General features: G+C 34.2%; 1 protein-coding gene across 6 annotated transcripts in view; it reads right to left on the reverse strand.

The window, feature by feature from the left end:
* LOC143223295 (uncharacterized) overlaps positions 1 to 23,784 on the reverse strand; it is a 52,991-nt gene extending 29,207 nt beyond the window's left edge. For 3 of the 6 annotated variants that reach the window (XM_076451114.1, XM_076451092.1, XM_076451101.1), the window contains exons 1-3: positions 23,594 to 23,783; positions 16,870 to 17,973; positions 13,990 to 14,125 (exon numbers count right to left, since the gene is read on the reverse strand). In XM_076451114.1, coding sequence (XP_076307229.1) covers positions 13,990 to 14,125; positions 16,870 to 17,973; positions 23,594 to 23,746 — 1,393 coding nt within the window. In that variant the 5' untranslated portion in view covers positions 23,747 to 23,783. Of the gene's footprint in view, positions 1 to 13,989; positions 14,126 to 16,869; positions 17,974 to 18,600; positions 18,738 to 19,695; positions 19,724 to 23,593 lie in introns of those variants that run through there. The other 3 variants (XM_076451135.1, XR_013012805.1, XM_076451125.1) reach the window with 3 other exon arrangements.
* Positions 23,785 to 27,861: the final 4,077 nt, after the last annotated feature.

Genomic DNA, 27,861 nt, shown 5'->3' on the forward strand with positions numbered 1-27,861 from the left:
TTCACCTACAGTATCAGCGATGCTCCGGACATCAGCTACTTCTTGGCCATCAGAGAGTAAGATGGAGAGGGGGACAGAATTGTAGTGCCCACTGACCTTTCACATCCTGTCCCATATGACCTTGGAACTGGTGGTAGAAGATATGCTAGTTGTGAACTTAATTCAAGATTCCTTCTGGCTTTGATGTCTTACCCACCTAGCATTTGCACGGGCCCGTTGGAAAGTGATGCGGTTCGAAAGTGTGGGATATCTACAGAAAGTATCCCAGGCCCGTTTTTGAGCCTTCCGTGCCAAATGGCAAGCAGGATTCCACCACGGACGAGAATATCGTGGGAAAACGTGTCGAGGTTTTAGGAATACACTGAGCAGCTGCTTGAAAAATACAGTCAGTTACTGCTGCCACACAGTCGTCTTTTGATGGCTGATTCAGGATGGCAGAATTAAGTGCTGCAAGAGCAGTGAATGTGGACCAGTCTGCCTGATCCAGCTTCCACTGGGGCACGCGGGTAGAGTGACATCGACCATAGCCAGTCTCTCTCAAAAGTATAGGAAAATGATCACTGTCTAGTGTATTATTGTCATCCCTCCATGAAAAATGGGAAAATAATGAAGGGGAGCAAACCGAGAGATCAATAGTAATAAAGGACTGACTAGGTGGGTGAAAATAAGTGGAAGAACCAGTATTGAAAATAGAAAGATTGTGATCAGAAAGCATACGCTCTACAGAGCGACCCCTCCTATCAATAACAGCACTTCCCCAGAGGGGATGATGTCCATCTAAGTCCCCCAAGATTAGAAAGGGAGACTGTTCAACAAGAGCATCAATGTCTGATTGATCATATGTCTCTCCAGGTGACAGATAGAGAGAACAAACAGTGATGGTATGACGCAAGGAAACACGGATGGCTACGGCCTCCAATGGTGTGTTGAGTGACAAAGACAGGGTGGGCACATGCTGATCAACCAATAGTGCCACCCCTCCATGTACTCGTCCATCACACAACCTGTCATTTCTGTATAGAAAAAATTGCCAAATGGTAACTGTATCAGCAGGTTTTAGAAATGTTTCTTGTAAGGAAAGACATGCAGGATGGTAGGAAGCAATCAGTGTTTTGATGTAATTCAGATTAGAACGTAAACCTTGTCAGTTCCATTGTATCAAGGTGGTCATTTTTAACGATGGGTAGACGAAGTGGCTGGAGAACCCTTCTGTTTACGACCATGTCTTTTTTCCTTACTGTCCTTATTTGGCAGAGGTCTATCAACCTCCATGGATCCTGCCCTGGTTCTATTGGGTAGGTCTTCGTTGTTGGAAGGGGATTCCAGTGACTGAGGACACAAACGAATGATTGTTTTGCATCTTGGGGTGGGAGAAAAAGATGTATCAGAAGAAATGCCTGTATTTGAAACCAAAGGATGTGGATCTTGAGATTTGTTGAAATGTATGGGAGGAACAGAGATGGGTGTAAAAGTCGATTCATGAATCTTTTTAACCACAGAGGTCAAAAGGCTTTTCATTTGTTTTGAAAACGATTCTCTTGGAGGCACAGAGAGATCTGTCTGCACTCCCACTGTAGTTGTGGAATGAAGTGCAGCAGCACATATCCGAGATGGAGTGGCGGACAGTAATTTCCGAGCCTCAGGATAACTAATGTTACGAGTCATTTTCGAACGCTATACCTCTTTTTTCCTCCAACCATTTTGGGCAAGAACAAAAGTAGGAAGGGTGGGAACCATTGCAGTTGACACAATGTGGGTCCGTGTGACACTCATAGGCATCGTGGTCCTTGCCACCACAACGAGGACATGTTAGGGAACCACGACAGGACGTCTCGAGTGGCAGAACCTCTGACATTGGAAACATTGGAGAGGGTTTGGAATGTATGGCCGTACCCTGCAAATTAGATAAACTGCCTTGATGGTGGCAGGTGCACCTAGTAATGTAAATGTCAAAATTAGGATATCTATTGGCAGTATAACTTCATCTTTGCGAGTGGAGATGCACCTCACTGCAGAAACTCCTTGACTGGAGAGACCAGCGAGAATCTCTAACTCGGGGATGTTCTTCAAATCCCTCTCAACAATAACTCTTCGTGATGAATTCAAGGTAGCAGGAGGGGTAACCTCAATAGGTACATCCCCAATTGCCTTTGAATTCAAGAGGAGTTCACTGTGTTGGGATGTGGATGTTTCAACCAATATGTCTCCAGATCGAAGCTTCTTTACTGACTTTGGAGAACCAGCAAGTCCCTCTAGTCCCTTCAGAATAAAAAAGGGGACATTTTAGGTTTTTCCTGAAAGAAAATGTGGTACAGGTGTTACAAGTGTTGAAGATTGCTGCTCAGAGTCTTCAAGACATGGTCATTTACCTGTTGACTGCTTTTTCACTATTTTATTTAAATTTTTAGTTGGAGGATCCATAGGAAAAAGGAAAATTTCAGTACCCACTGACCCCACCCACCATGGAGCCCTATGAGGGGATGCACTACAATGTCATGCAAGGACACTGCATCAACACCAGGGTTTCGTGAGCACTATACCCATACACCAGCATCAGATACAATGTCCACAACACCTGTTGAGAACATCCAACACTGGTATTTGATTGATCCTAGCTCGAGTGGACTAGCCGATTGACCCGAGGAGGGAGCCACCCAAAGTCTACCCGTCTACAGGAATTCAAGACCAAAGTGGTGTGTTAGGGTTGGACCCCTCAATCACCAGGATCCTCTCCTCCCCTTCATGGGTTGCCACGCATGGCAAACACATGGGTGGATGTTTAGATCCCAGAGGAGGTAAACTGAAAGAGCAGAACCTTCCCTGGGAGGTCCCCTCACCATGTACAAGAATCCACACCGAGGGGGTTTACAGTCACAGATAAGCCCCAAGAACTTGGTCTCAGGACCACAGGCAGTGAAACTTCACCAATACGAAGTTCAGGATCAGTGTGAATACCTCATTGGCAGCAAAAGTGCATGCAAACGGTTTTAGAAAGAGAGAAATTAAAGCTGTTTGCTGTGGTCCACTTCAGTACACGATCAAGGGCAGTTTATAGTTGCCGATTAATATATCTCATCTTCGATGACTGACATGAGATGTGAAAGTCGTCAACATAGAGCACGTTTGCAACAGTGAGTGGAAGTTGTTCTGTGATGACATTAATCTTTATACTGAAAAGTGTGACACTCAGAACACAACCCTGAGGAACTCCAAGTTCCTGTAGAGAAGAATGGAACCCACACAAACTTGGAATCTCCTGTCCATTAAAACATTTTTAATAAAAATGGGTAAATGGCAACGTAACCCATATATATGGAGGTCTTGCAAAATGCCATACCTCCATGTTGTGTCATAAGCCTTCTCAATGTCAAAGAATATGGATACAAGATGTTGTCGTTTGAGAAAGGCTTCTCTGATTGACGTTTCAAGTCAAATCAGGTGGCCAGGGTGGAGCACTGTCATCAGAACCCACATTGGGTGGGCGAGAGGAGGTTGTTTGATTCGAGGAACCAAACAAAATGAGCATTAACCATCCTCTCTAAGGTCTTACAGAGACAGCTTGTAAAAGCAATTGGACAGTAATTTGAAGGAATCTTGAGATCTTTCCCACGCTTAGAGAAAGGTAAGATAATAGCCTGGTGCCAGGCATTAGAAAAAACATTCTCCTGCCAGATCCAGTTAAAAACAATTAGAAGAAATATCAAGAGAAGCAGGAAATAAGATGCTGCAGCATGTCATAGTGTACTGCCAGACCAATGAAGGGCCAGTTTCAGCTCCACCGGTATAAAGAAACGATTATAGTCATAGAGACAATCAGTTCAAAAGAAAAGAGGTGATCACTCTGCCCAAGTCTTGATGGCCAAGAAGGTGGAGGAACAAGCAGTAGTGCTAGATACCTGGCCAAAGCTTTCACCTAGAGTATCAAGGCCAAAGTGGTGTGTTGGAATTGGACCCCCCAATCACAAGAATCCTCTCCTCCCCTTCACAGGTCGCCATGCATGGCAAACACATGGGTGGATGTTTAGATCCCAGAGGAGGTAACCTGAAAGAACAGAACCTTCTCTGGGATGTTCCCTCACATGTACAGGAATCCACACCGAGGGGTAAAAGGTTTGTAAGCTATATAACTATGGGTCTGGAATTTAAAAAGTTATTCTCCAATCAACAGAATGCCAATGAGAGCTCAAATTTGTTTCGAATGGCAAATGCATTTTTGGAATCATAGGACTTTTCACATACACAACAGTTCAGAGTTTTTGGTAATTTTTTATTATACTTTGTACTCAATCCTTGGTTCTCAAACATTTTCATCCAAACATTACTGGGTTCCTACTTTAGACAAATCATGTAATAATATAGATGTATTATTCTAAATATGTTTGTATTGTGTCCACATGACTGATGGTTAGTGAATAAAAGGAATATGCAGATTTGTGGATACAACTTGGTGCAAGATTCAAAGGCATTCATTTTTAAGTATTTGCGTACATGTGTCAGACATTAACTTTCTCCTGAAAATGAAAATGCATTTCCAATAATACTTATCTCCAATATAGCTAAAATCCCACATTTTGAAGGTGGAAGGGCCAGTGCAGGCATGATTCATACAGAAAGCAAGTATCTGTATAAAATGGGAGTATTCCAAGATAAAAATGGTACAAAAGTGTGGAACTGTACCACATCCAAAATAGGTATGTTTTTCATCTGGAACTTAATTCCAATATCAAAGGTGGAATAGAATATGAGTAATAGCAAAATATAGGCCAGCCCTAACCAGATAGCCAAGGTTCAACAACATTTGTGGCTGGGGCTATTTGACTGCAATGTTACACACACACACACACACACACACGTTTGATTGGATCCCATCTATAGTCACAAAGTGATGTATTTTCCACCACTGGAATCACACAGAGAAAGTAAACAACACCTAAGTGGACACACTTTCTTCTAAACCTGAAACAATTCAAAAGGCTTTACACTCAATTTCAGAATAAAGGGATTCTGTATACCATGCTCAACCAAAGGAACAGAATTCATCCAGTCTGGAATTATGAACACACACCCTCATTCCCCAAATAAGTGGACAAGAAATATTCCACTTGCTCCTGGAATTATGGAGAGCATGTGAAACCTGTGTTCAATCAAGGACTGAGGACAGGACCATTTTGCATTTGAAATTATGAAAAGATAGTGGACCTTCCATGATGAACAATAAACAAAATTGGCATGGATTAAAGAACAAGTGCACCCCCTCAATCCCATATATTCATATCAAATCTGAGCTGGTGTTATGAGTAGGCTCCTGCACAGGCTGGTACCTATCCTACTGACATTTGGGAAAAAAAAAAAAAAAAAAAATCCAAAAACCCATGTTAGAGAACCCCTAACATTGCCCTCTTCTTCAAGAGTGGAGGAACACACTTGAACACTATGGAAAAGTTTATTTCCCATCCCACTGATTGGAAACCCAGGGTGGTAAGGACTCCCAAGCTCCACTAGTAGAGTCTGGGAGTAATATGCATTGTCTTCAGGAATAGTACTTTGGAAACTGTGCAACAGGTGAACTAAAATTCCAAAAAATCAAGATCTGCTTTAGCTTTACTTACGACAGTCCACGAGTGGCTGTCCATAATAAAAGATAATACCATTCAGTAGGTGCCTAGCTGTTTTTTAAGGAACACCCCATTTCAACAGAGCCTGTTGTGATCAATTTGCAAAGGTACCTTGTTATGGTAATGGGAGATAAGAAACAGGAAATAAAAGGATTCCAATGATTGAACAACTTGTTCCTAGTACCTCGTAATGAGTTAAAAGGAGCCTCATAACACTTGAGGGCCATGACAAGACATAACAAATGATCAGGATTGCAAGGGTTATAAAAGGTGAAAAATGGCAAGAAAATGAATTAATGAGAATAATCTTTACCTCCAGAATCTTGGGAAAAAGAGATTTATCAGAGTAAAGCAAGACAAATGTGGAACGATAGAGGGTCCAATGCACATAACTTAAAAGAAAGGTGAAACAAAGAATATGAAGCTAAGGGCTCAAAAGGATGAACATGCGTAAAACAACCACCAAATCCAATTCAGTAACTAAAAAAATCACTTGGTCCACAAAATATGAAAGGATATTAGCAGATCTGACAGAAGTGGGGATTCAAAACCTTCCAATGTTTGGAATACCTGAAAGTAGTGAATAAGGATACTTTATATAGAGCCACTAGATGACCTGTCTCAAAAACACTCAGGTCATAAAATGTGATATGATAGATACTTTCGGATAAAGAGTGTTTAAATTCCTTTTAATACAACCACTGACAATAAATATTCCACTTCCACTGATAAATGGCCATGATTTGCCTATGGAGAGATTTAGTTAAATACAGAGAAATCTTATAAGTTAAACCCTCATAACTTTAAAGCATGAAAATTGGGTTTCTGAATATTTGGGTGGAGAACATCTGATCAAGGTTGTCTCAATAGAGGATGCCATTCCTGCAGATACTGAAGAAGGAGAACCACATTTGAACTGGCAAATATGGTACAAACAAGAAAACCCAACCAGAAGTAGAACAAAACAGTCAGAATCCAGGGCAGTAGCCAAGTCAGAGATGCTCAATGACTGCTCTTGTGAAGAAAGCATATCATCTGTACTTTGATTATAAAATTTGTGATCAAGACCAGGAATGGGCACCTCACATTTGTTGTGCAGCATGTGCTGTCTGTCTGAGAGCTTGGCTCAGAGGCACTTGAAAGACAATGCTGTTTGCTGTCCGATGATATAACGAGAACAAAAAGACCATGTGACGGACTGTTACTTCTGTTTGACTAATGTGTCTGGTTTCTCTGCCAAAAACAAGAAGTCAATTGAATACCCTAATCTGCCTTTAGCAATGAGACCCATGCCACATGATGACAGTCTTCCAATTCCAAAACTACCAGAGGAATGGACCTTAGACGAACCAGATGAAGAAACTGTAATGCAGGGAACTAGCAGTGACATTGATCTGGATTTTGAGCCGTGCTCCTCAGACAATCCACATCTCATAACACAGTCAGAATTAAACGATCTGGTCAGAGATTTGGGTTTGTCAAAAGCAAAAGCTGAATTGCTGGGTTCGAGACTGCAGGAATGGTGTTTGCTGTCACCAGGTACGAAAATTTCTGTTTTTCGAAGCCGCCAAGATGATATAACCAAATTCTTTGCACAAGTTGACAGTCTCTGTTTCTGTGTTGACATCGAAGGATTGTTCTCTGCTTTGAGTTGTGACCATGACCTGCAAGAGTGGCGTCTCTCTATCGATTCATCAATGTTAAGCCTCAAAGCTGTTCTGTTACACAATTACAATGTTCACCCTTCAATACTTGTTGGCTATGCAGCACACATGAAAGAAACCTACGAGAACATAGAAATGTTGCTGAAGTACATCCAGTACAGCAAGTACAACTGGAATATCTGTGGAGATCTAAAAGTCGTTGCTCTGTTACTGGGGCTGCAGCTCGGCCATACAAAGTACTGTTGTTTCATCTGTGAATGGGACAGTCATGCCAAAGAGTCACATTATTCTATACAGAACTGGCCACTCCATAAAATGTTAGTTCCTGGACAGAAAAATGTGGCACATGAACCGCTTGTCAACCCGGCAAAGATTATGTTGCCTCCTCTTCACATAAAATTGGAATTTATGAAGAATTTCTTGAAAGCAATGAATAAAGGCAAAGGTTTTTGTTATTTAAGAAAGATGTTCCCAAGAATAACTGAGGACAAGATCAAAGAGGACAATTTTGTTGGCCCTCACATCAGACATGTTATGAGTGACAAACAGTTTGAAGATCTGTTAGTTGGGCCGGAAAAGATTGTCTGGAGGAAAGTCTTCAAAGATGTTGACAATTTTCTTGGCAATTACAGAGCTCCACATTACATACAGCTGGTAGACAAACTTCTCAAAGCATACAAAACAATGAAGTGCAACATGTCACTCAAGATTCATTTCCTCCACTCACACTTGGACTTCTTCCCCACAAATCTCGATGCTGTCAGTGACAAACACGGTGAAATGTTTCACCGGGACATTGCTACAATGGAAAAACGATATCAGAGCAACTGGAATCCATCAATGCTTGCTGACTACTGTTGGACACTGCAATGTGATGCACTGAACATTGAATACAAACAAAAATCAGGAGCAAAACACTTTTAATTACGTTGAACTTAATAGCGTATCAGAAAAATAAACACAATTAAATATGTTATTGCCAGTAAACAGTTAACTGTCTATTTGTCAGAGTTCCTATGTGATGAAGCAAAACCAAAACTATATTTGTGCATACCCACCAGGTACCTGTCACAATCAGCAAAAACTGTTCAGGAAACAAAACTTTTCAAAAAAATTGTTGTGCAGTGTTATCAAACACTGGAAAGACTAAAGGGGAAAATTCCTTTGTTCCTGGTGACATAATATTTATATTGTCAATTGCAATGCTCCAGATGTAAGGATTAATGTGTATGATAGTGAAAAAGTTAAAATCACTCACATACAAAATTAACATGTAGCAAAGCCACAATCTATGAAAGTAATTCTTCAATAATTCTTGGTTTGTCCGTATGTGTGGTGTATTTAAATTATAAGAATAGTTTGAAAACATTCTGTACAGAATCATTAAAGGAAAAATGGCAAAAAGCCTGTATAACCCCAAAATATTCAAAAACATTTCATAAAACACTACTATTAAAAAATTCAGTGAAGGCAATCTGTCACTTTATACTAATGATTAACTACAAATAACTAGCAATCACTGTTAAAGAATGTAGCTACTTTAAAAAAGAAAGTTAATAGATGTTTCTGGTACAGGAATCTTGTAACATGCTTACTGTTAAGCCTTTATCAAGAACACATTTTCAGTTAGAAAATGCACTTGTGTAAAATATATATACAGTAGTACCTCAGTTCTCAAACTTAATCAGTTCCAGAAGGCTGTTCGAAAACAGAATCAATTTTTCCCATAAGAAATACTGTAAATTAAATTAATCTGTTACAGACCTCCAAAAATTACACGATTATGCATTTTAAGTAAAAATATTGTTTATTTATACCTGTATAATAATACTTACAAGCATAAAGTCAACCACAAAAACTATAAACACAGTAAAAAAAAACAAATGAAAATTTAACTGCACTTTACCTGTGCAGGAGAGCTGATGGTATAAGTGAAAGGTGGTGAGGAACATGGAGAGTAGGAGGGTTATTATTGTTTGGAAGGGGAGTCACCTTCCATTAAAATGTCAGGTAACTCTCCTTCTAGGGTTCTTTCTCTTTTCTGTCTCTTTGCACTGCTACAACCCGCTTAAGACTCACTGGACCTATTTCTCACTAAAAGCTTGTCTAATGTCACCCTCCCCATGTCTCACCACACTATGTATGCCACTTCTCTTCCCAAATTTTTCAAACTAAGCCCTACTAGCCTTAAAGGCATCACTTGTATCAACACTCATTCCAGGAGTGTTTTTCAGGAGGTCAGCATGCAACTGCTTTGCTTTCTCACAAATGATGGTCTCAGAAATGCTATCACCAGCTAACTGTTTTTCATTACCCAAATCAACAACAGTTTTTCTACCTCTTCCATTGTTTGTGATCTTTGTTTCGTAAGCACTGTCATTCCTTTTGCAACATCAGCTCCTTTGATGACCTCTTTATTTTTCAGTATGGTGCAGACTGTAGACTTCACTATACCAAACTGTGTAGCAAGGTCAGACATGTGAACACCACTCTCATACTTTGCTATGAGGTCTTTTATCACCTTTATTGTGGCTCTAACAACTTTTCTTTTTGGTTTGCTGCTTTCATTATTCTTCTTTGACCCCATGGTGGCTTATTTAATCAGAATATTTAGAAAAAAAAAAAAAGAAAAAAAAAAGTTCACAGCAGATTTTAGCGAGGGTTTGAACTGAGCGATAGGTGTGGGTAAAATGTCTTGGGCAAGCTTGGCGTAGGCCAAAAATGGTCGAAGGGCTGTTCGGGTCATCAGTTGGGTTATTTCGGGGGTTCGGGCCATGACAGCTTGGTTCAGGAACTGAGTTCATGTTCAACAACCGAGACATTTTTTTCTCAAACAATATGTTTGAAAACCAAATTGTTCGAGAAGGGAATCGTTTGAGAACAGAGTTACCACTGTACTGCCAGATATGAAATGAAATATCAAAAGTGCTGTTGCTTATTCTTTCAGAAGCCCAGTCTGATAAACATCAATACCACTTCATCACAACATCTATAATTATGAAAATTTGTCACATGTGAACAAAAACTACATCTACTCTCTAGCACAGTGGTTCCCAACCTTTTTTATGTCCCACACCCCTAAAAAATTTTAATATGTTCTCGCACCCCTCACAGTAATTATTTATTTAAGAATAAAGGTGAAGGTGGCCAAAACAAATGTTATCTCTCACCCCTGGTTGGGAACCACTGCTCTAGCAGTTCAATTACTGAAGTGTATATAAAAGATTGAAACTATCTTTAAAAAAAAATACAAGATGTCACCTTTTTTTGAAATCCATAATTAACTCCCATTTTGCAAAGTATTTTCTTTTCCTTAAAACAAATGATAATGGCTTTGTTTATTGATTAGTTACTACTGGGTGTGATGTTAACATGAGAAAAACGCCCCCTTTCTTTACTAGAGAATGTTGTTACCTATGTATGTACAAAATGATTATCAAGTAACCTTGAAGTTACAAATATATCTATATATTCTTTTATCTCCCATGCAAAGTAGGTGGTTCAATTACAAAACTACTTTCTTGGCACAGATACCACTATTATTTATAAAAACAAGTCAATAGCAAATGGATGGAAAACTAATTATATCAGTACAAATATTAAAGTTCAGAATACAATAAATTTTGTATTTCTACAAGATAAACTACAATGAGGAAAATTCGATGATAGAAAATATATACCAATTTTACTAAATATACCAAAACACTAATTTTAAGTTAATATAAAAAACAATTACAATTGAAAAATATATTTAATTTTAATATCTGTGAAAAGGTGGAATGATTTTATTAAACAACAGTCTATAAAAAAATAACTGTCAAGAGTATAAAATAGTACCTAAATGCTTGAGGGAACTCATGCAGTAAGTTTGTATGCAAGAAAATAACGATGTCTTGTACACAATTCAAGGTTATAATTATCAATACCAAATGTTTTCCCAGGCTGTCACATTGAAACTAATACAAGATTAATAACATGTTTGCAGAAGTTACTTATGTCTCTCTGTATATACATGTAAGCATCTGTCCAATGTCAAAATGAAAACAAAGCACATTTAATCTTTATTTTCTATTTTCCCAAAAATTTAAAATTTTTACAGAACTGTGTGATTGTATCATACAGTGGTTCTTTTTTAATAATGTCATTGTAATAATATAAATGCATATCTGTTACCACATTAAAAAAAACTGAAATAATTCAATACCTCATAAAATAAACTATGTATCTCTATAACTGAGTAAAGCCTAGTCCTAATCAACAAACATACAAGTCCACTGCACCTCTTGCAAAAAAACCTCAATACAAAAGTGGTATTGCAAAAATTTATAAACTTAAAGAGAATAGGAAAAATAAGATTACACCTAAATTTAATAGATACAAAATATATTATTTTCATGTTAAAATTCAATATACTAGCATTACTTTGTTATCAAGTTTTAACATTATTTTGGAAGTTGTAAAAAATTGCAATCAGTGTTTTTTTTTCCCTTAATTCAAATCTTAGATCCAAATCAAATAAGATAATATAATATAATAGAAGTTTATACCTAGAATCATTCAAGTAAGCACTGGCCATACCATGAGGATTTAAGCTAACACCCTCACTATTATCCTAGTTTATCTATATGCCACTATTACAATAAAATTGCCAAATTCGTAAGTTCTGTCCTAGCTGACCACCTTGACAGATCTTAAAGCAAGAGAAAACTTACCATATTTTTTTGAATTAATGTAACCCATACTTAAGAGTTGAATATTTAACATACCCTAAATTAGAATGACTCCACATAATGTTTTGAATAGTAATGTACTAAATTTTAAAAAATGTGTTACAAATTTTAATTCCAAACAAAAGCACTAGTTTAAACATTTTTGTACTTTACAAAGCATTCTTTGTGAACAAATATTACCATAAATTTTTCACCTCATTTTTACTCTCTCATTTTTCATTTTTCCAAAATTTATCACAGTTTCTTAACAGTAATTCTAGATTTTTTTAATGCTGTAGCAACAGGAATTCTAATTACAATTTACTCTGTACATCTTTGTAAAATTAAAAACAGATTAAAAACATTTTTACAATTACACTGGGAAATCTTTGGCCTAACACAATGCTCCTGCTAGAATTATTTATATTTTTAGAAACCTTTGTACATTTCAACAATGACCATGACAGTCTTGTTTGACTGAGAAAAAATATTTTCAAAGTAGCCAGACGTTACACACTTGACAAGCACTTTATACCACAAGTAATAAATTTTGAAAAACTGACATAAAAAAACTTTTAAAATATTTAAAGTTTTCCACCTTCCAGCAGACTCAGTATACACTGGTATCATAAGCCAGCTCCTTGCTAACCTCTTTTTACATAATTAAGATACTGCATGGGATATCATAACACATACTTCACACCCTCAATTTGATCAATATATTCATTAAAGCGGAACCATTGACATGTCCTTTGTACAACTGTATGGGAATTCTAAATAATAAGCATTCTCATCCTGGCTCATTCAACTGTCAATAGGGATCAGCAAAGCATTACTGTAGTGTTGAAATTTACATTCTATAATAGCATGAAAGAATTAGCCACATAAAATGAATAGAATAATAAAATATTCTCCTGTCCTAACACTTTTGAACAGCATTGTACATAACTGTTTACTTTTAATCAAGAGCTGACTGCTTAACGAAACAGCTTTAGTGCTGCTTGCCTCAGCCATATCCAGAGTCCAGGGCTTATTAAACAAAATAACTGGTGCAATGAATGGAAAGCACTTGTCATTCCAATCAAGACATAGGTAATAGCCTATAGTTTTATCATTCAGAAGAAATCCAACCAACCAATCAGCAATCACGTTTGTTGAGACACAACTAAGTTAACTACTTGAAGCTATCCATATTCATAATATTCAAATGTTAAAATAGAATGTTCTATATTTGTCCAATAGATTAATTACTTTGTAAGTATATAGTGACAACTGACAATCCCTCTATTGGAAAGTAATAGGACATTCCAAATTTCCAATTGATTTGATGTCATGGGCTCTTTTTGCAACCTACCCAAACAATGAACTAACACAGAGTGTAGTACTAAAATTGAGTCTATGACATATCATCCCAAGAATTTTGTAATAAAAGTCTTGAAATGTTATTGCTTTTACTTTATTGGCAATTGGTCAAGATATTCAATCAGATTGGAAGACTTTGTTGTCTTTCTATTTTGCAATAATTAGCCTAACTGACAAACATATTATTGGTAAAACAATAATAATAATAAAAAAAAAACAACATGGAACAATAGGCAAAGAAGAAGATTAATGTAGTGAACCTGTTGGTTACATATAAAGTACTGTCATTAACTAAAGAGTTTCTACTGATGATGTAGCCATCATAATTCAGCAAGTTTTGTCCAATTTGGAAACTGTACTGCTAATAGCAGTTTCATAGCTGAACAAACTGCATTAATTTCAAACAATAAAATTGGAAGTACAAACAAACATTTCTATAATGCAATGAAGAACATACATGTCCTGTCAAAATAAAGAACTAATAAAGTACTCCCACAAACTTTACTAAGTGTTAGCAAAATGTACATTAGTTTCATGATAAAATAAGTAGCAAAAAAATACTAAATAAAAAAAAACTACATTTATTATTATAAATAACCAAGATAAATGGTATTTATTTAAAAAAATTTTAAATCATACCGTCTAGTACAGAACATGAAGAAGATATTCCGAAATTCATGATGTTCCCTCCAAACTGAGGCCTCTGATAACTAGCTTCAGGTCGAGCTTTTTTGTCAATATTTTTTTCCACAAACTCTGCATTGTAGTCTAGTAGCTATGAAATACATGATCAAGAAACTTGAAAACATGAATCCACAAGGAGTGCCTGTCATCTTGATGTAACATTAACTTCCTTTAATTCTTACATTTCTATACAAATAGTTAGATTAACACTATTTTTTTGTAAAACCAAAGTAACAGTGCATTTTTGAAACAGCATAGCAAAAAGATGTTCAAATTATAAAATGTCAAATATTTTTAAAATTTTGATAAAAAAAACTTTTATAAAATAGGTCACAAAAAATTTAAAACTTACAAAGAACTGATCATTCAAGGCTTTCACATAGAGGAAAGCAAGGACAGTTTGGTGTACATCTCTTCTCACTTTTTACTCTTAGACAGAATTTACAACATTTTGGATAATCACTATTTAACAAAGTAGATATTTGAAAATGCAAATGTATTAACATTACCTTTTTATGCACTAGACAATTTTCATTTCAAAGAATAAAAAAGACAAAACACAATTTTCCCTTTTTATTTACTAAACAACCTGAATACATCATTTAACTGTTGATTATGAAAAGTAGAATATGAAACTAATGCTTAGAAGTTACTTTTGTTAAGGGTTCAGAAAATCATGGGATGATTAAAAAATATTACTTCATAATGAAAATCACAATCTAAATATTTTTAAAAACTGCAACATTAATAGTATAGCTGTAACATTTCTTTGAAATGCTACCAAAAGTAAATACTCAAAATGGCAACTTGTACATAATTCTTCATGAATACTTGCTAGACATCACAATAAACTATTGAACTTCTCAATAAATATTTTTCTACTTATAATAATCAGTGAATGAGGTTGTCCTTGAAAACATCAAATTATTTTAAACTTCAAAGCCGTATATAGTGCCTTGCATAACAATTTTAGTGCACTGAACCAGGGAAATGCAATGGAATGCAAGCAATGGGAAAATATGAACAAAGTAATAATTACTGTTATTTTCATGTTTGTATTGAATGGCTCTAACTTCTAAAACACACATACAGACAAAATGCTTTTTATTTCTAATCCATGTGCCTCATACCACAAATCTAGACAAGCACAACCTCTAGCTGCACATTCTGTACTGCAAGGCTCAATTTGCAGCTTGCCTTCCAAGGTACTTGTGTTTTGGAAACCTATTCATGTTCTGGCAATTTCTAACAAAAGCTTTGCAACAATCCTACAACAGTTGTATGATAAGAATAGAAGCAAAATGCATGAAAATTTAAATGATCAAAACACCAATTTTTTTGTAGGCTTTTTCACACAAAGCCTCTTTTTCTGTGTTTGACAAATATACTACACCCACATTTGAGTAATGCTCAGAGAAGCAACTTTTCTAAACACTTACTACACAACATTTAGCAAGTTATTGCATTACTTTCACTGTAATATTTCTGAGGGGTTCCAGTAGTGACCATGCTACTGTATCCAACCATGTTACATGAGCTGGATTGCTTGTGGTAATTATTTAAATTGTCAAAACAGAATAGATGATTTCTATCAATGTCAATGGGCACTTTACAGATATATAAGCCCAAGTTATTTTATGAGGCTTGAGCAAATACACAACAGTATGAACAATGTAACAGTGTTGACCTTAATTATGCATTGATGTTGATCACATATATGATTTAAGGTTTGAATTGTGTGTTTGTGTGTGTATCCTGGCATTACTGTGATTGATTCCATTTTATTCATGAACAAAATGAACTAAAGTATGGTTAATGGTGTTCCAAAGGAGTCATTTAAAATGTCTTGAAGTTTTCACTATTAACAGCTTATGAAGCAAAACAACATACTCAATAAATACAAAAAAGAAGTTTAGCTCATATATTAGTTATAACAATTTTTTTTTTGTCAGGGCAAAATCTGACAGTGAGTAGTACTTCTTGATGTTGATGTAAGAACGTGACAAACATACCTCAATATTAACCCTTAAACAGCAGGAATGTTCTAGGTATCAGCATCAATTAATGATGGCTGCCATTTAAAGGTTAATAAATCTTTACACAAAACTCATTTTTTTTATTTATCAAGTATAGAAACTAAACTTTGACAATATTTATGCTCCAAGGTTATAGACCATAGAAGCTGTCATTCTAGCTCTACATTCAGACATTTACTTTCACCCAAATACTTAATATGGATTTAATGTCACAATATAACTTAATATTCATAAAGTTGAAGAAGCTTCACAGTTTTACACTATACACGTTTGTTAAATTTGGTAAGAGTGTAATGATATGTTGTGCTTATATAATTAAATACCAGCAATTTATAATTTTGTTTCATGTAGTCTTATAACTTTCACATAAACATTAATATTCTTAGAAATTGTTATATCCATTTGTGCATTTTTTTGTATAGTAAAAGAGCATAAAAAAGTATTAAAATATTTGTACAGGGTGTTCGGAAAGTCACTGTGCAGTTTTGTAATCATATACATATATAAGTGCACAGTGACTTTCCGAACACCCTGTATTATCTGGCAGAATAAGATTATTATAACATTTGCTACATAAAACACATGATCCTCAACACACAACTTAACACAGAATAAAAGAGTCATTATTGGGATCTTATGCTATAACAAATGTTGCACGTAATTTCTGAAAAAATATTTCTAAAATAGAATAATTTATTTAACTAAGGCTTCAAAATTATTTATGTAAATCTCTCCCCACTATTTTGCAATACCTTAAACATAGTGATACAGGAAATTGATATTGAAAACAATTCCTCACCTTACGGGGCATTGCTGTGTTGTCATCAACTTCCACCTCACCAGGACGAATGTCGTCCCCATCACCATCACTTTTACGTCTACTGTAGCAACTATCAGAAGACAGAGGAAATGCTTTGAGAAAATGGGATTTTTCACTTATTTGTTCCTCCATACTCTTACTTTTTCTAATTTCCTTCATTTCAAATTCTTCTGGACAACTGTTCATGTTTCTAAGATCTTCCTCCCTAAAGTCTGAAGGATTAACACAAGTAACAAAATCTGACACTTTTTCTATTTTTTCTTGGTTGTCAACTAATAAAGAATAATCACAGGTTTTATTTCTGATAGTCAAATGGGTACTATCAAGATGATTGGACAAACCATCAAGTACAAGACTAGAAAGATCACTTTGATTGGAAGGAATATGCACAGACCTTTTATTTGTAACTGCAGAACTGTCAGTTTTTCTTAATGAATAGCTCTTATCAGCTGTGGTGTCTACACTAGATGATATACATTTGAATGGTAAATCACTTGTCCTAGTAACATGAAGACTGTTGTCTTTCAGAAATTGAACTTCTGAAGGAGAGTCCGAGAGAGACTTGGCACGTTCTCCTCTTAGACCTTTACCTCCCTTCCCTTTCCCTGATGACCGCATCATGTCAAATGGATCAGATTTGGCAGCAGTTAAATCTAGTGAAGATTGAGATTTACGCTGTTTTGATGCCGTTGTAACAATACCTTTCACATTATAGTCTTCTCTGCTTCGTCCTGAAAAACCAGATCTTTTTCGACCAACAACATCACCCACTCTGGAAACAGTACTCCAGACACAAGAGTTACATGAAAGGAACTCATTCATACAAACACCCCTAGTTTTAGAAGCTGTCCCACTAAGTCCACTTCGTGGCTGTCTGTTTCGAGTCCCACCTGACACATCCGGTTTAAGAGAAGAATGCTGGTTAACATCTTTACACAGTTCTGCATGTTCTTCTTTTAACTTTTGCAGAAGGTAACTGTCCTCGCTACTAGGCCTATTAAAAGTTACTGCTTCTTCCAACAGCTTTTGCAACTCATCCTCTGGCAATTCAGCTAAAGCAGCATCTGTTTCTTTATTCAATTTCTGAAAAAACAATATACAATTACAGAAACATTTTAGGCTTTTATACCCATTAAACCTGAAGCTCATATACATTAAGCAATTTTTTTTTTATTTTAAGGAACAATTCTTGAAATAAGTTCTCTAAAATTGTTTTACAAGTTACTTTATATTCATTACTGCATTTTGCTAATGTTATAAATATTAATTCATACTCAATTTAAAGATTTACATATAAAAGTAATTAATTATGCTGCACTTAAACAATGTTCAAAATATGTTCACATAAAAAAATGTTTCACTTTAACAACCATTGTTTTCAATAAACAAGTAGTTTTTCTGGCAAATTTCAAAATACAGACTTCACAAAATGTACAATTTCAGGTCTGCCACCAAAATAATTACTAGGTAATTGTCTGGAATAAGACTTTTGTGTAAAAAAATTTTCTGTCAGAATACATAAACTTTGTACAGTATCTGCTCACTCATTCATGAATCACAAATAAATGGGCTTTTATTTACAGATGTTTGATGATGGTTATGGAAAATAAATATAACTTGAAAAATTAAAAACTGTATATCTGATCTTGCAAGAAGTATGTGCATCTTCTACATATCACTATTTTATCATCCTAGTTTTTTAATACTTACCAACATGACTTTTGTTTCTGCAAAATCAAACTCGAAGTGGCTTTTTCAAATAAGCTTATTAAGGATCAAAGTTAATGCAACTTGTAATATGTACTTGACTTACAGAGTTGATCTTGTACAGTTTCCAGAAGAAAGTGTTGTCCAAACCTGCTTCTTTTGAAATAAAATGCAGTTACACTCTCCAATAACAAATGGTTATAACTCTGTGTGTATATTGGTCATAAAACAGCATCCTTCAGAATGCTAATGCATAAACATTTCATACTAAGAAACTTTAACATGTACTGTTGAAAGTAACAAACAAAATGCTGCTTCTCATCAAAATTTTATCATCACAAATCATCTATTTTTGTTACTCTTATCATAAAACTACAATATTTATTTAACGAGTTTTGCAATCAAACTCTTAAATGTTTCTTACTCAAACAAAGCTGTATAATTTATTCAATAAAGACATATCACTGTACAAGATTATGTATAACTGAATGTTACATAATTTAACTGGTTAAAAAAATGAGGGGTATGATACACTGCAGGAAAACTTATGATTGCCTAACATTTCAAAATATATGTGAATATATAATTGTACTTACAATATTCAGAAATGGCTTATCAAAACAAATTCAGAAACAAAAACAAATAAGAAGAATAACAATAAACACTATAGAAAAATTATATCTATTCTTGTTATGTAACTAGGAATGATCTTGAAAATATGTATTTACACAACATTCTCTCTGAGGTCAAACTATGATCTAACGATACAATTTTTTAAGACCCACTGACAACAATGATGGAATCACTATCTTCCAGTCTAATGTATTTTAATATAACCACTAATTATTTTTAAGGGAAAAGAAATATCTTAGAAACATTTCATTTGACAGCTTATCCACATAAAATTAAACCATTAACCTATTCATCACTGAGACCTTTCATGTTTCATGTGCATGCCTCAATAAATTTCAAAATTTAAGGAAATTATAGTAATCCTAAATGTATTTTAGCAATTTTAAACTTATATCTTATATTTTGTCATTTTGCTTAGCATTTACTCAATTTGTAAAGATAAATGGAAAAAATGTTCCTACTTACATTTCTCTATAGCTTCAAGAAGTTTCACCTATGAACAACATTAAGTACAGATTTCTTTAGAATTTTTCTGTCTAAGTCATTTGTTTGCCTTTGCTTATAAAACATCATCCACTGAGATTATAACTATCCAAATGTTCCTTCTCTTTCACTGATTTTATTAATACAGCCTCTTGTCCCACCCTTTAATATCACAGTATGTGCTCTAAACTACCATTAATGAACTTCAGCTATGAAAATAACTACAAATAAAATCAGTAAAGTGGCATGAGAAATAAGTTATAGATTTGTTGGAAACTACTATCAAGAGCTCTGATAAAGAATAATAGTAGAATTCAACAAGAAGCATAGAATTAAAAACAAACCACAGACTTGGGAATTATTTTTATAATTTCTTTAGCCATCATTTTTCTTTACTGAATCAGGTTTCATGTTAGATATATTTAAATGCTACAGAAATGTTCTGCTATTGCACAACATCAGTTAATATTAATTAGGGTTAGGAAGGATATCAGGTAATGACAAAATATTTTGATTACTCAAATCCTTATTTGTTAAATATGACACAATGTACATGACAGATCAACTAGAAATAGTTACTGATGCAACAAGAGCCAAAAATAGCACATGCAAGTCGAAGACCTTCCAAATAAAATTTCAGTAGACATGAAGAAAAAAATGCAGTGTCCACATAAAACAAAAAGATAACAGTTTTGGAAAATAAAATGATCATAAATGAAGCATATTTCACTTTAATGTTTTTTCCCCAAACCTTAAAACATTTGTATTTATTAATGTCAGACTAAGATTTTCTTCTATCAAATATTTCATATTTTTTGTGCTTTACCAATCTACATCCACTCTCATTTGACCATTTGACACCAACAGCTACAACATTAAATTTATTCTTAGATACAAACCATACTTAAACTCTTTGTCACAATTGTTCAAAATAATTCTTCTGGAAACACATGTAAATGCTAGTAGATGACTTGCTGACAGGTTTGTTTGTTTTTCAAAAACTTTCATGCATTTAAAAATTAAGGTTTTTACTTCATAAGCCTTGAATAAAAAGACAGGAAAACAAAGAAAAAAATGTAATTGCAATGCTGATGTTTAAATATCATAGCTTGTTGTTTTTTTTTACATTTTTATTATGAACTAATGAATATTGAATGAAAATTACATACAGACTGAAATTTAGGGTGATAGAAATGGCAAACAGGATCTACTGATTATTACAAATGAGTGTAATTATCATTATATTTCAAAGGTCTGATGGCATTATAAGTAGGAAAAGAGACTGATCTGGTGACAAAATCAGTTGTCAGTGACTTAAGACTTGAACTACTTTCCAAATTATATTCAACTGTCAAAAAGTATCAAAAGAAATATGTTAATAAAAATTAATCAAATTGAAACTGACTGGTTGTATAAATTAGAACTTTCTGATCAATTCAGAAAAAATTTTAGGCTAGTTCAAAAGGAAACATTTCTAAAAGATTTTCAAAAAAGTGTCTCATAACAAAACTTAAAACTTCAAATTATAAGAAATCAATGAAAAACTAAATTACATTGTAAGAACCTTTTAATAGTATTTACACCTTTAGGCTGTTCCTAGTAAACTACTTCATTTTCAGTTTAATCAGATCCTTCCTTAATGGAAACAGAGCTTGAAAGAAGTCTCACAAGGAACAATATACCTTAGTATTTGGTATTTTTCTCAGTTATTTGAATAGCTTTCACTTAAATGACATTTCTTTCTTTAAAATTACTTCCTAAAAAAGTAAGTACATACTTTTAAGAGAAAATACACAGGGTTGGTCAATTGGACTGACCATATTGGAGGAAGAATGTTCACTGTAATTCAAAATTTACAATATGCACCAAAAAGAAGTGTGGCAAACTTTTACTAAAACTTGAAATTCTGTTGTACACAAAAAATCACTTGTTACAAAAGTATATATACTCAAGACATTCCTATGAATTTTTAGTGTCAGAGTAATGTTTTGATAAATTAAGAGTTCAAGGTAATGTTCCTGTGAAGAATAAAAATAAGTCTGACATGTGAAATAATGAATTTCACATTACTCTATCTCAGGGGTTCCCAACCGGTGGGTTGCGAAGCCTTGGCAGGGGGGTCGCGTAGCCTTGTTAGAAGTAGCTTGGGATGACATTAATTTTATTTCATCAATTACATTTTCAAGTCGCAAGTGCCAAAAGGTTGGGAACCCCTGCTCTATCTCATTTCACTTGTTCAGTTTTAACACCTCAAGTTTAGAAAACTAAACTGTTTTCACCCTAAATTTTTCTAAAAGTGCATAGTTATACAAACAACTTTGTTTAAAACCACTTCCATATTAACTGCTTTAATTTTTAACACATAAAAGTGTACATATTGATAATATAAGTAAATGAACAAGTAAAAAGCTTTTACATTCAATATGATTATTATACTATTTTTAGTATTTTCAATACATTTACAGTGTTGATATATACTAGATATTATCTCCATTATTAGGTTTTACATATCAATCACAGCATTTCAGTACTTAAATAAACACAGCTCTCAATTATCTCATCATAAACAAGTATTTTTATCAAAAAATATTTTTCATAATATAACTTATGCTTCAATAATGTATGTTATATTCTGTAGATTTCAATTACTAATTAAAATGTACATCTTTAATTACAAGTTACATAACACTACAATATATCAAATTTCAACATTAAACTTCATACTTGCAAAAGACAAAATGCTTATATACACATAGCTTAATCAACACATTTTGTTGTAGCTCAAACAGTTTATACTAGTTACTTTAATTCTTATCATGTTACAACAATTCATATATCTTTATACGTTTATTTACCACAATTTTTATTTTGCAAAGTTTTACGTTATGAAGGTATTTGAAAAAATGTGTAATCTTAGCATTTCACATATATGAGGTCACCATTTCAAATTATGCTGTATCTGTTAAAACTAGACTTCCATTTAATAAGCATCTGAATAATACTTCACAGTAAAGTAATAAATCACCAAAAACATTTGATATTTGTCTACATCTCTAGAGGGCATTCAGGTTACATTTGGTTATGTCACCTAGAAAGACCTAATACTCTGTAATAGTGAGCATAATGCCAAGCGATGGCAAATACATATTTGAAGTTTGTTTTTTTTTATAAATAAACTATTCTAACACTGAATCAATTATTTATTTCTTTGTTATGAAGCACAAAGATATACAATGGGCTATCTGTGCTGTACCTTCCATAGGTACTTAAATCCAGTTTGAAGCATTATAACTCCTTAACTTACTGTTATGCCACAAAAACTGAAGGATGCCAGTCAACAAACTATATAAACTAATGTTAAAAAATGGAATTTGTCAACATTAATAAATTATTTACTTTGTAATATACTAACACTATTAATAACACAAATACTACAAAGATGACATCAGCATAACCCTTTTTCACTCAACTTATTTAAATATTTTAACAATTTTATACTACATTACAATTAGTACTTTATTTCAATAACTAGCAATTTACAATTGCAGTCGCATTTACATTTTAACCAATTTCTTTCCAACTAATACAAAGATAAGTTTGTTTGTTTCAACTTTACAAGTAGTAGTAACACTAATAATAATACAATAGTATTGAGACAATGAGTACGCTGAGACTATTCCTTAAAAAGAAAATAAATAATAAATCGTGAAATAAAACATAGAGAAATGACACAATGTTTAGCGTTCAGGAATATTATTACATACAGAACTATGTTTATGAATATGAGCTCAAAAAATATATATAACTAGCCCAAATTCTAAGTTTCACTCTAACCCTACCTAGGCCTATTTCCTCCAAACTAAGAATTATACATACACACCTTATCATGATCTTGATTTTTAGACATCAGACATGTGGGACTGGCATTTCTTACAGAACCTTTTATAGGCGAAAAAAATTCAAACTGTGACTGAGAAATACAATTTTCGTCTGAAACTTTCTCCTCTGCATCTTGATCAGAACATGCTGCCATCTTGAAAACGCGTGACTAACGTGAGTTTTGATTGGTTAGGGTAGTTGCGCAAAGTAAAAAGATATCTACAATCCACATTGATTACTTACTAATACTATTAGAAGAACTATGATCATGTACTTGTACTGAAAGGAGAATACCGAGTACTAAAAAGTATATCAAAACCGTAAATATTCGCAGTATAATTACTGATGATAGATTTGCACATAATCACTTGCATAAAAGGTAGAAATGCATCACATTTTCCGTAGCAAGAATTTTTTTTGTCGCAATTACTATTCCACTTATTTAAGGAGAAAAATATTCATATACATAACATTTAATCTTTGCTGCTTTTTTCATATTTTTTTATCCCAAACAAACAGTTCTCTGTAATGAAATGAAAGGTTTGAGAATTGAAACACATAGATACATAATGTAAATGCATGTGTCGCCAATGAATTTTATGTATATTTTTACATTTGTGCCCGGCATGAACAGGTGGTTCAGGCACAGGACTCGTAATCTGAGGATCGCAGGTTCGAATCCCCGTCACACTAAACACGCTCATCCTTTCAGCCGTGGGAGCGTTATAAAGTAACTATCAATCCCACTAATCATTGGTAAAAGAGTAGCTCAAGAATTGGCGGTGGGTAATGATGAGTAGCTGCATTCCCTTTAGTCATATACTGCTTTGCTCGAAATTAAAAAAACAAACAAATATTTTTACATTTTGGACACTACGTTGTAATAAAAGGCTATTTTTTATAAATTCTGGTTAAGAAGTTAACGCACAGGTCACCTACAAAAGTTTTAGTGCTTTCAAACAAAACCGCAAACTCGAGCGCTTTCGAATGGTCTTGTTTGAAAAGATTGCAGGATATTTTTAAGCGAATGCTCTACAACTGTGTCACATATAACGTCAAAAGTTGAGTAGTGAGTTGTATGATTCATAAGATTAATAGGTCTACTGTAAATAACACTGATGAACATTTACAAAGTTGTGAAAACACTTCATAACCTTTTTATATAGAATCTTTTTTTTTAACTGGAAACAAATTAAGATACCAAAATGTTAATCATACTTAGCAGGTAAAAATTTTGAAAAAGGTTGATGACTGAAGCAGTGACGTAATTACAAAATATGCCTCTTCCCGCAATTGCGCTTTGAATTTCGAGCAAAGCTACACGAGGGCTATCTTCGATAGCCATCTGTAATTAGCAGTAAAAGATTAAAAGGAAAACAGCTAGTTATCACCCCGACTTTTTGGTTAATCTTTTACCAACGAATAATGGGACTGATTGTCACAATATAACGCCTCCACAGCTAAAAGAACGAACATGTTTGGTGGGACAAGGATTTGAACCCGCAATTTGCAAGTCGAGTGCCCTAATCATCTGAAGCAATTTCGGGGCATATTTATTCACTGAACTGAAGAGTAGTATTGTTGTTTAATTTTAATAATAAATAGTTAATTGCACAGTAAGGAGATTTAGAAAGTGAGAGAAAAATGTTATCATGGTCAAATTGGACCTTTTTTTACTAGTGAAAAATTTTGGGGATTAATATTTAGACATTTCATTTTTATTACTTACGTTAATCGTATTAACTGAGACATCATTTAATAAATTAGTAAAGTCTGCTGATGTGATATCTTTCCAATAATAGCAGAGGAGTTAGGCTCGCTAACAACTAGACGTTCTCTTATTTCATTCGCCCACCACTGGCTCAGCGGTATGTCTGCGGACTTACGACGCTAAAAATCTGGTTTCGATACGCGTGGTTGGCAGAGCACAGATATCCCATTGAGTAGCTTTGTGCTTAATTCAAAACAAAAACAACTTATTTTATTCTTGGTTGTAGATTTTTTGATGAACTGCGACAATTAAATCACTAAATTAAACCACAAATCAAAAGTTCACAAGCTTTTGAAGTTAACAATTAAAAGTAAACAAAAGGTTAACAATTGTTTACGTGAGAAAAATGGCGGAACAACTAGATTCACGATCCCATTCAAACACGTACCTTTGCCTGAATTTCGGCAGTAAATTTGTTTTTTGTTTTTAGTTATTCTCCAGTACAGGAATTTTCAAAGACACCTTTCAATCCCAGCAGCCAGGACAATCAGACTGTGAAAAAGGAGGCCAAATAGTGCGGTAAATAAACAAGATACATAATAATTGTGAATATAGATTTTGCGTATTTCTTCACTTGCGTTTGTGTGTTTCTTTTTCGTGTCGCAGCTCAAAACCATTCTCTGCAGTACATTTCCTATATCTGTATTTTGTGGATGCTTTTAAATGTATCTGTCGAACATCAGTGTATCTGAACACCTCTTGGATATCCATTGTTTAGAATGGTAGTTTTCAAGTATGATACTGTATTTTCATTGCAATATTTTTGTACTCATCTGAAGAAATATAATATATTGTTTTTTGAATAAGAGTGGTTTGATTCGTTTCTGGGACACCTGTCGTTGTTAGTTGGGTTTCTTTAGACATTGATAGATGACGGCGATGACGGTGAACGGTATTGTCTATGAAGGGAAATGTTTTGTCTTGTTCAAGTTACGTAATTAGTTTTAAGGTGGAGTGTCTTGAATTAATTTAGATTAAAAAGTGTTCAAATGCTTAAGTACCATGAGGCCAGATAGTAAAAATGTCTTCAACGTGCATTTTACACAGTTTGGGATGTTTTGTTACAGTGTTCAACCTTTCATTTTTAACGGGTCCATGAATATATCTCTCAGTATATGAGAGAGAGTTGATCCCTTGCCAAACCTTTATTTTAATGGTGTAGGAAGAGGGATATCCCCTACTTTTCAGTCTATCACAGTAAACATGCACCCAAATTAGGAAAATTACTCTCAGAAACAGCAAGAAAAAGTATAGAATTTAACCCAGGATCTAAGAACTTTAAGGTGAGACCTAGTCCCAAGCCGTAACGTGTCTACGTATGGCACACATTTCCTCCTTTTGCTTGGTCAAATAAACCTTGCCTCCTGCATCTCTCTATTGTGTTTATAAAATAAATAATTTACCTGGAAATAAATCTTATTTGTGTAGAATGTAACAAGCTCCAAAACAATTTCAGGGAATAGTTTGGTACAATAAATCAAGTGGGTGTCCACTTCTAATTTCTGACGAAGGAATGAATAACTTTATTAATTGATGTATCTGAAAACATATCTTGTTGTCAAAACTGGCTAAGATACTGTTTGTTTCTATACTTCTACAAATGTTTCAGTGTTTAACACTCTACTGTTTTATTCTAGTTTGAGATAGAGAGAGAGTTGGTACCAGAAATTCAACTATGTTAAAATATGGATATTATATGGCGTTAACAATGGGTTATAGAGGTATTTCAAGTTTATGAGCTGCTGGACAATCATACAGGTGTGGAATTTCCTATTATTCTTTATCTTTTATAATCTTCAGTGCATAGTTTTATGAATCTGTGAAGTATTTTATGCCTTTATATGCTCGTTTCTCTATTTAAGATGTCAGATCTCATTTTAATTTCATGTAGTTATCATTCTATATTGTGTTTTGTAGTTTATTACAATAGTTAGACGTGTGGGTCGTGGAGTACTAAAAACATTGTCTTTGTCAGCCGGAAGAATGCTGATGGTGTTTTTATTTTTAAGGCTTTTCTTTCTAATGGTATTAAGTTCGTTGTCGTTTTGATGACCGGTAAAGAATTCAAAAGACTTCATGATAAAGTACATATCTTTGAATGATGAAGAAGTGTTGATCCTCTTTTTCGATTGTAACTGACACCTCTGAGACTGGAACTCTATTGTGGTTCGGTGTGTTTGTTTTGTGTTTTTCTTATAGCAAAGCCACATCGGGCTATCTGCTGGGCCCACCGAGGGGAATCCAACGCCTGATTTGAGCGTTGTAAATCCATAACTTAACGCTGTACTAGCGAGGGGCTATTGTAGTTGTAGTGAAGTAAAAATCTAAAAATAAAGCAAGTAGTTCGTCGAAATTGATTAAAACATCACTGGTTTCTGTGCAATTTATTTTTGTTTCTTCTACAATATTTGTAGTATATAAGACTTCAGTATAATCTTGTTTTCTTATGAAGAGTGATTAACCTACATTAAAAAGTCACAAAATCATACAAAGTTTGT

Source organism: Tachypleus tridentatus, chromosome 1, assembly GCF_004210375.1.
Source record: "Tachypleus tridentatus isolate NWPU-2018 chromosome 1, ASM421037v1, whole genome shotgun sequence".
NCBI lineage: Eukaryota > Metazoa > Arthropoda > Merostomata > Xiphosura > Limulidae > Tachypleus > Tachypleus tridentatus.